This window comes from Nanorana parkeri, unplaced genomic scaffold (genome assembly GCF_000935625.1).
Source record: "Nanorana parkeri isolate BGI_ZX_2015 unplaced genomic scaffold, ASM93562v1 scaffold1767, whole genome shotgun sequence".
Classification (NCBI taxonomy): Eukaryota; Metazoa; Chordata; class Amphibia; order Anura; family Dicroglossidae; genus Nanorana; species Nanorana parkeri.
The window spans coordinates 256,032-265,088 of NW_017308035.1; the positions used below are offsets into that span (position 1 = coordinate 256,032).

Sequence of the window (9,057 nt, forward strand, 5' to 3'; positions counted from 1 at the left end):
GGAAGGGGGGGGGGGATGTTTGGGGGTGGTCAGTGTATTTCCAGCTAAAACTTTTCATTTTAGTTTTGGATAGAGTGGGGAACGGCTAAAACCCCTGCCTAGGTTTTACTACTACCCCGGGCGAAAGAGATTTATCATAATTCACTGTTACAGTGACACGGTTTTCAAACTGGAAGTGTATAATCTCCACCAGGGACATTGACAGCAAAAAAAAAAAAAAAAGTCACCTACTCTACTAAAAAGGCATTTTTATTTCTATCTTTGTTGCTGCGAGAGATTTGAACTAATTTCCTATCGGATGAAACTATTATCACCAGAACAGTAAGTGAGGGAAACTCTCTAAGGTCTTGTCCACCCAGACATCAGATTTCATGAGAGCAGGGTGTACACCAAGCTTTTACAGAGCTTTCAGCAAGCGTTGTTGAAAGTTTTCAAGTGCCCTTTAGCTGGGAATGTTAAACACAGATCTTAATGAGCATGCTGACTGTCACTTTAGGCAAGCTGCTAGAAGTCTTCAGTAATCTTCGGCACTACTTGAAGCTTGTTGAAAGCCTGCTACAAGTGTATTTAAAATGGCAGCCATCACTCCTATTGAGATCTGCGTTTAACATTCCCAAACTGGAGTTGAAGGGTGCTTTAAAGGCTTCAAGAAAGCTGCTCGAAGCTCGCCAAACGTTTCTAAAATCTTGTACAAACTGAAGCCTGTTTTAACAAGGTCTAAAGCTGGCCATACACCTATAGATTATCTGCAGATTTTCTATGGTCAGATGGAAAAAGTGCAACACATTCCTCCATGTAGGCAAAACTGTGTGGATGAAGGAATCTCCCCGCTGGGCCAAGCTTCCAGTATCTTGCTAGTCGGCCCCGCTGAATGTCAAAATAACTGAAAAATCTGGTTGGATGCAGGCAATGTTCAGGTATTTTGACAGCAAGCGGGGCCGATTAGCAAGATACTGAAGCTTGGCCCAGCGGGAGATTCCTCCATCCACACAGTTTAGCGTAGATGGAGCAATCTGTTGCACTTTTTCCATCTGGCCATAGAAAATCTGCAAATTATCTATAGGTGTATGGCCAGCTTAATGGTGTCCAAATAAAAGTACAAACCTAACATGGATTGTAAACCTGCCCCACCCTGTCTACAAAAGAAAAAAAGTTTCAAATATCCAAAAATGTTGGAGACAGGAGGGCAAGTAAGATGATAAATACAGATTGCACAATCCATCAATATGTGGTTCAAACATTAGACGTTGGACTTCTTCATCTTCAAATGTGATATTACTTTTGTGGAGGCTTTTACCCAGTGTAAACATTAAATATTTCCTAGGGCTGTGGGGCATAGAAAAGGTTGTGAACCGCTGATCTACATCCGTCTCAATGGTTTATTTAAATTGCTACTAGTTGTTGCCTTTAGACTTAGCATTGAATACAATTGACATGTACCAAGTGAGACAACAATGACCCCCTTAGCAGGGAAATGTTAAGTGCAAGTTATAAACTTAACTGCCTCACATATCCTTACTAATAAACAGAATACAGAACACAGCATAGGCACATTCATGGGAGCAGATCTATTAACAGTATTTAATTGAAGGGTATATACAATAAAAACCACATGCTGGTATGAGTGGAGTCCGATTTCTGTTTTTTAAGCACAACTACATAGTTGTCACCAAGAAAGCCCCAAGAAAGGTTTGGGTTGTACTTCAGTGTCTCCCTATATTTCATCATATATAAATTAATTCGCTGTCATGGCGTGAGGCTCTGCATCAGATATTATAGCTGATCCGGATGCACTTCTTCTATAGCTGATGTCTTCTTAATATGTCTGCCAGTACGCCTTGCCCTCTGGTCTTATGCATGGGACAATAGCAGGGGCAGACAAACTAATTGAATTCAGGAGCCAATCTGTCCAATGCAGGAGCGAGCAGAACAACGAGAGAAACCCTCAAAAGTAAGGGGCCAGCTGTAATTTTTAAGGCTCATTGGCTACCTAGATGCTGGGATTTGTCCATCCTTGGACTATAGGTATCTCAATGTGGTTAATACACTGTCAACCAATGCAGCAAGTTTCATGTTATCCCACAGGTAGACGAGTTTATGGAAAGGGTCAAAAATCAGAGAACCAAAAATCTATTCAAATCATGTGACAGTGTTAAACAAGTAAAAGCCAAGCTGGCTTATCTTATCATGAGAAGAATGTACTTGCTACATGAAGGAAAACCTAGTGGCACTCCAATAATAATAATGGACATGGTTCCATTACTGCCAAGATTCTGTAAATAATGCCCATGGTGGATAGTCCATATGGTACTTTTGCTAAACATAGAACACATTCAGAAATACACCTTCACCACCTTACATATTGTTACTGCATTTTGCTGTGGATAAACAATTCATCTTTACGGAACAGTAAATTGTTGAAAATACCCTGGCTTTGATCCCCCAGTGTCCAGTATATTCTGTCCATGGTCCTTCTTCTGTATTACTATCATTATTGCAGAATTTAAGAGGTGCAATGATATAACAGAGGCCTTCTCTTTTACTATGTACCTGCAACTCTGAGTTTGAGTGCTTAGTTCATACGTAAAGAAGATATAAACCCTAACTGGTTTTGCTAATGCATGGTGCATCATAAACAATTGCCATTTATGAAAAAACAAAAAAAACTTGTTTTGACCCTTTTTCATTATTTGTTGAATCTTAATACGGTTTATTTTCTTGCAGCCTCTTTGCAGCCACTTTCTGTCTCAGGGTGGGTTGCTGGGTGGTGACAACATTAGACCACACACACAGTATACCACACCTGCATAAAATGCATTGTAGTCTCCATCAGGGAGACAAGGCAGGAGTACAATTGGGAGACAGGGACAAAGTACTCTTACCCTATGATAGGAAGTAACAAGGACTTTCATGGCAGGATGGTCAGGTATTATTTTAATAAAAACTGCTGATGTGATTAGACTGAAAATCATTTTCAAATTGACATTAACATGTTAAATCTTATATGGGAGTAAAGTGATTGGGTTTACATATACTTTGAGCCCTTATATATGGGAAGCATATACTAGCATATTTTTACACTATTTAGTATCTTACTCATGGGACTCACTAAGGAACAACGTGAAGTTCAAAGCTTACTTTTGTCATCTGTGAAATGCAAACTTAAAGCAGTGTCATTTTTCATGGTGAGTAACAGGGGCTTATGAGCAGACATCTTACATTACAGACATCTCCTAGCTGGGCACCCCCCCTCTACAGAATGAGTCAAAGTCCCAAGGAACCTCAGATATCTCAGTGACATGAAAAATAGCCTTGTATGCTCTGAGTTAGGAGGGGGCTAAGCCAGATCAGAGCATGAACTTTGTCTCCACAAAATGGTTTATGGGTTGAGTTCCTGGATAGACCATTACATTTGTCCTGTCATTCCTGCACACAGAAAGTTCACTGGCATACCATTTTAGTTTAACCTCTTCAGTACCATGTATAGCACACTCCAATGTATATTTAAAAAGGTACAGACATTTATTGGTATAAAATTTTAAAAAAATTATTGTAGTCGTATTAGTGCATTATTGTAACAACACAGCTATGTACAGTCGCACCCAGTTGCATTTTTTAGGACAAGCTTTTAAGGGTCTAGACTTCTCTTCTAAGGTCCAAGCGGTGGACCTTAGAAGAAGGTAGTAGACGAGTGCTTGGACATTAGAAGAGAAGTTTAGACCCCCGGAAAGCTTGTCCTAAAACTGCAACTGCTCCTAATAACAGCACTCAACTGTGTTGTTTTTATAAAACATAATTCATAGCCGAGTACCTACCCCTGAACCATGGAGATCCCTCTTTGAAAAGACTTGGTGCAACCTTCGAGGAATCACTGTTTCATATGTCTGAACATGGGGAAGATTCACCATTTCTGAACAACCTACACAATAACAAAATGAATAATGTGAGCATAAAGAAAGGCAATACCAGAGTCAGACAACCCGTATGATTTAGAAAGATCTATATATACCAATATATCCTGCTGATATGTTTCCGACAGTATTCAAATGAAACTATCATCCAAGAGGTTTGACATACAGCTGGCAGACTGCTGAGACATCCGTTTTTCAAGGAGATGACCAAAAAATGCCAATTGCTTTAGTTTGTACTAATTTTTACTTTTAAGTCCAGTAGTTAACACTTTCCTTCACACCGTGATGAAGGGGCCTCTCTCTGACACCCAAAATGCGTTGGTTTTTTCAGTGTGGTACTACAACCTCAGATTATTACCAAACAGTATCACCTGGAATTCTGGGTAATTTACAGCCTAAGCAAATACTCCAACCAACAACAATTAAGTTTAGTATATGTTAGGATGGCAAGGCCATTGAAAAGCCATTAGATGAATCCACATTACTGTATACAAAAACATATAACAAACCAGAGTTATAAATACTTATATATAAATGAAGCAGATTCCTTTAGAGCTGCAGCTAACGATTATTTTCAAAATCGATTAGTTAGCCGATTATTAAGTTCGATTAATCGGTTAATCGGATAAACTATAAAATAAAGTTTAAAAAATGGCTCCAGTGATAGGACTACTAGTTTGTATTAAGGTTGTAGTCCATCACAGGAGCAAGCTTGGACCGGTGGAAGTAAAAAAGAAAAAAAGATAGTGTGGTGTGCAATATAGTGAAATGGAAAGTGTAAAATTATACAGCAATGCATGCAGAATGGCAACGGCTATAGAGGACTACAAAACCCAGCAAAAGCACATTATACAGCACAATGCAGAATACCGCCAGCTATAGAGGAATACAACAAATCCCAGCAATAGTACATAATAGCTGGCAGCATTCTGCATTGCGCTGTATAATCAATTATTGCTGGGTTTTGTAGTCCTCTATAGCTGGTGGTATTTAGCATTGTACCACTTTATAATGTATTATTGCTGGGATTTGTTGTACTCTTCTACAGCTGGTGGTATTCTGCATTGCGCTGTATAATGTATTATTGCTGGGACTTGTAGTCCTCTATACAGCGCAATGCAGAATATCACCAGCTATAGAGGAGTACAACAAATCCCAGCAATACATTATACATACAGTGTATAATGTATTGCTGGGATTTGTATTCCTCTGTATAATATACAGCACAATGTACCATCAGCTATAGAGAAATACAAATCCCAGCAATACATTATAGAGCACCATGTGTGGGAAAGTGCAGTCTTCCAGCAACGTGCTTCTGAGATCGGACCTGTCTATCAGCAGCTGTCATACCCCCACACCTGCTCCTCTTTACTACATCTCCCCGCGTCCCTGTGCCGATCGTGGATGTGGATGGGCAGGAAATGTGAGGCGGGGAGGAGGTGCGGCGTGTGGAGCGTGGATGCGAGCGGGTCTGGCAGCGGCGAGCGTGAGGTGGGGAGGAGGTGCGGCGCACAGCGTGTGGAGCTGTGAACAGGGCCAACTGATCGGAAGCCGATTAATCGATTATTGAAAAAGTTGACAACTTTTTCAATAATCGATTATAATCGATTATGTCGATTAGTTGTTGCAGCCCTAGATTCCTTTGATAACCACATAGATTCCACGTTTATGTTTTACTGCAGGTTATAAATGAACAGAACAGATGCGTTGGGAATGGAAAACCCCCTTAAATAAATTTGCTCTAGATGTTATAGCTCAGTTCCAACATGTCCGCAAAACACATTTTAGTCTTTGAGATGCAAAGAAGAGCTCTGGGTAAATTGTATTAACCCTCGCAGTGAGGTTACCCCACACTGTAAGGGTTAAGTACTAGTTTTGGTCTAGGGCTGAAAATAACAAAGTTATACTCACCTGATCCTCAGAGCTGGCCTGCTGTGACAGTTCTCCCTGCATGCTTGTCTACTCCTCCTGCATCCTCACTTTCTATACACTGTGTATAGAACGTGATGACTCACATGACCTTAGACTGCTGCAGTGAAGGGGGAGAGACACCAGCTCAGAGGATAGAGTGAGTATAACTTTTTTTTTCAGCCCTACACCAAAATGAGCACTTAACATTTGCAGTGCAGGGGTAGCCCCACTGCAAGAGTTAGTTTTAAAAAAATGTACCCAGAGTTCTTCTTTACATTAGGGAGGACAGTTCACTTTCTCTACTGGGATTTTAAATGCATAATTAACAGCTTTATAAATGAAACAATCAGGAAAAATAAGATACTGAGGCGGTCGTACATAGTCCATGAACCCCGCCACTACTGTGGCATCTCACTATTGTCACCCTGGTGACATTGGCAAAAGCTCAAAGTGGCGGGTCAGACTGCAATATACAGTAAATGCATAATACAAACATTAAACCACATAATACAGTTTTTGTACAGAAGTAGGACTTAAAATGCAATCCAACAGGAAGGGTAGGCAAATTTTTCCAAGCAAAACAAATGCACATTCAACTACTAAATGTTTACCCAACATTAAGAAAAACAAAGAATAGAAGCCTGATACGTGCATGGGCTACATAAAGGATAATATATCATACTATTAAAAGGGATTAATCTTATACATAGACCAAGTCACAGGGAAAACAGCTTCCTATATAAGCTACAATTAATGCTCTTCAATACCCAAGTCACATATGCAAAATGTGTCTTCAATTAGCTCTTTTTATATTCCAGTAAAATTGAGTAAGGGAATACAACATCTCTCTAGTTTACTTTGGACACTGTAAAAGCAATGGTGTATTAGAAGCTAATTCTATTAAGAGAAAAGGATGACGGCAGGGAAATGGAAGAGGCAAGTGGGGGTGGGGGGAGAGTTAAACAGACTTTAAAGAGGAAGAGAAGATAGAGACCTTGCAATGAAAGGGAAAAGAAGAACACCACCAAATACATTTATTTTTTTAATGTATGTACATTGTTCAATGTAATTAAGGTTTTACTAGAGGAAAGCCTAATATTATAGCACAAAAATAAGAAAGTAACCATCTGGCTCTAAATGCATAAATGGTGCGAGACCGGGGGCACATGGACATCATATCCACATAAAACAAAGATGCACATAACATAAACCTAGCAGGGGAATTAGCATTGCAGACAACTGAATGTTATATAGCATATAGCAGACAAAAGACAAGGAACAGAAGAAAGCAGAGACATAATAGGGAACTGGATCCTCCAAACCACTCCCTGAACCTAATCCCTTACATTGGAAGGAGAAAACAACTAGAAAATAGGAGAGAAATCATTGATTTTATTGGATAGGAATGTAGATATGAATTCTGGGGCAGATGGATAGATAGATAATTATTATTATTAAACAATTCACATACATGATATAGTTAAACAGTTGATAAGAATATAGATTATGACACAAGACACAGTCTATCAAAAGTTTAGTCTCTGTCCAAACTTGGGGATCGGATAAATCCCTGGATCATTCTCCTATGGAGAATTAAGAATCCCTATATCCCTATAGTCTTGTATATTATGCAGATCTAGTTAGTAAAAAGTTTGGGGAGAGGGTGGGTTGTGTAATATATATATCTACATCTACACATACATCTGCGGATGGGTGCACTTTTCTGTCTATGTACAACCCTACACTCCCTGTACAAAATGCATACACACAAAATCCACACACAGATCAATAAGTATGCAAGTAAAACATTGAATAAAACAATCGGCAATATCCCGATCTGCTAGAAAGTGAAGCACAGATCCCATTGTACATATCAATAAGTATACAAATAAAAACATTAGGCAAACCGATCGGCAATATCCCGGTCTGCTATCAAATAAACCCTTGTAGAGATCCCGTTGCACAGATCCCATTGCATAGATCCCGTTGCACAGATGCTCAGCATATACCGTACAGTGTTAAAGGAAAACTTTCTGAACAATATAATAGCCATTTCCCTGGGTAGACGGCAAATGATGCAGGGTATCCAGTAGATGGTGATCCGGGCTGATCCTATAAGTTTGTCCCCCCCAATAGACATGAACTTACCCAGCACAGCCCATAGTGCCCATAGACACAGCATGTACTCCATCCTCCCCGCTGAACACAGCCCGGTCCAACTCAGCACACACATGGACCACAGGCTATATCTGGACTCATTTGCATACAAGCATATGTTAATAACGGCTCCCTCTGATTGGATGGCTATAGAAGCGAATAGCGAAGCCCCTCCCAGTGTGAGTCATGAGTGTATTGAATCATCATCGAGAGGAAATGAGGGCTCGGGAAGTGATTGGTCTCAGCTCAGCAGATGTGTCATTGCCAGCATTTGAGAAGAAGTAATAAAGTGTTCGGGATATGGGGGCCGGATGACACAATTGTGTGCGAGATCTACATACACTTTTACAGTTGGATGGACTATGACATGAAGTAAACTATTAGTATTCATCATCTTCCTATCACGCTGCATTTACTGAGAAATAGGGACGCGCATTTGCATTATTAACCATTGCGTACACTTGTCTGATCCAGAGTCCCCACGAACCCTGGCGTGATAGGCTAGAACAGAGGTTCTCAACCTGTGCAACCTCAGGAAACACATTTGTCCTTGGTCATTAAGTCGCGACCCAAGTTGCACTGCAATGGAACGCACGGCATTGCGGTACCGTGCGGGCAATGCACCTCCCACACCAGAACGCGTAGTAGGTGCGATTGCGTGGTACAGTGCGTTAATGACAGGACTGTTCAATTAACGCACTGTACTAGTGTGAACGGGCCCTGAAAAACACTGACAGACACACACAACCACAGGCACAATCTCACACACATTTACGCACTCCAAAAAAAACAAACATTTTTTTTAAGATTCACCCAGTCTCCCTACCTTACAACTGGAGTGGATCCTCAGCCTGGGGTCCAGCGTGGGCTGTTTTGCTGAGACAGAGCTCCATCCAAATGTACATTGCTTGTACAACTCCCTTGCACGCCCTGTAGAGGTTGCGGGAGCCAGAATATTACGTCACTTCGGCCCAGGCACCTCTAGAAGACGTGAGGGAGCTGTAAGCATTGCATAAATGAATGGAACTCCCACGTGTCCATAGCTCTAGCCTAACCCACCTCAAACGGACGCTCG

General features: G+C 40.7%; 1 protein-coding gene across 1 annotated transcript in view; it reads right to left on the reverse strand.

Annotated features, from left to right (window-relative positions):
• The window catches only part of LOC108799599 (zinc metalloproteinase-disintegrin-like batroxstatin-2), a gene marked incomplete at its 3' end in the record, with an annotated part of 40,097 nt that extends 32,048 nt beyond the window's left edge, over positions 1–8,049 (reverse strand). The window contains exons 1-2 of the mRNA XM_018571488.1: positions 7,974–8,049; positions 3,813–3,919 (exon numbers count right to left, since the gene is read on the reverse strand). Coding sequence (XP_018426990.1) covers positions 3,813–3,919; positions 7,974–8,016 — 150 coding nt within the window. The remainder of the gene's footprint in view (positions 1–3,812; positions 3,920–7,973) is intronic.
• Positions 8,050–9,057: the final 1,008 nt, after the last annotated feature.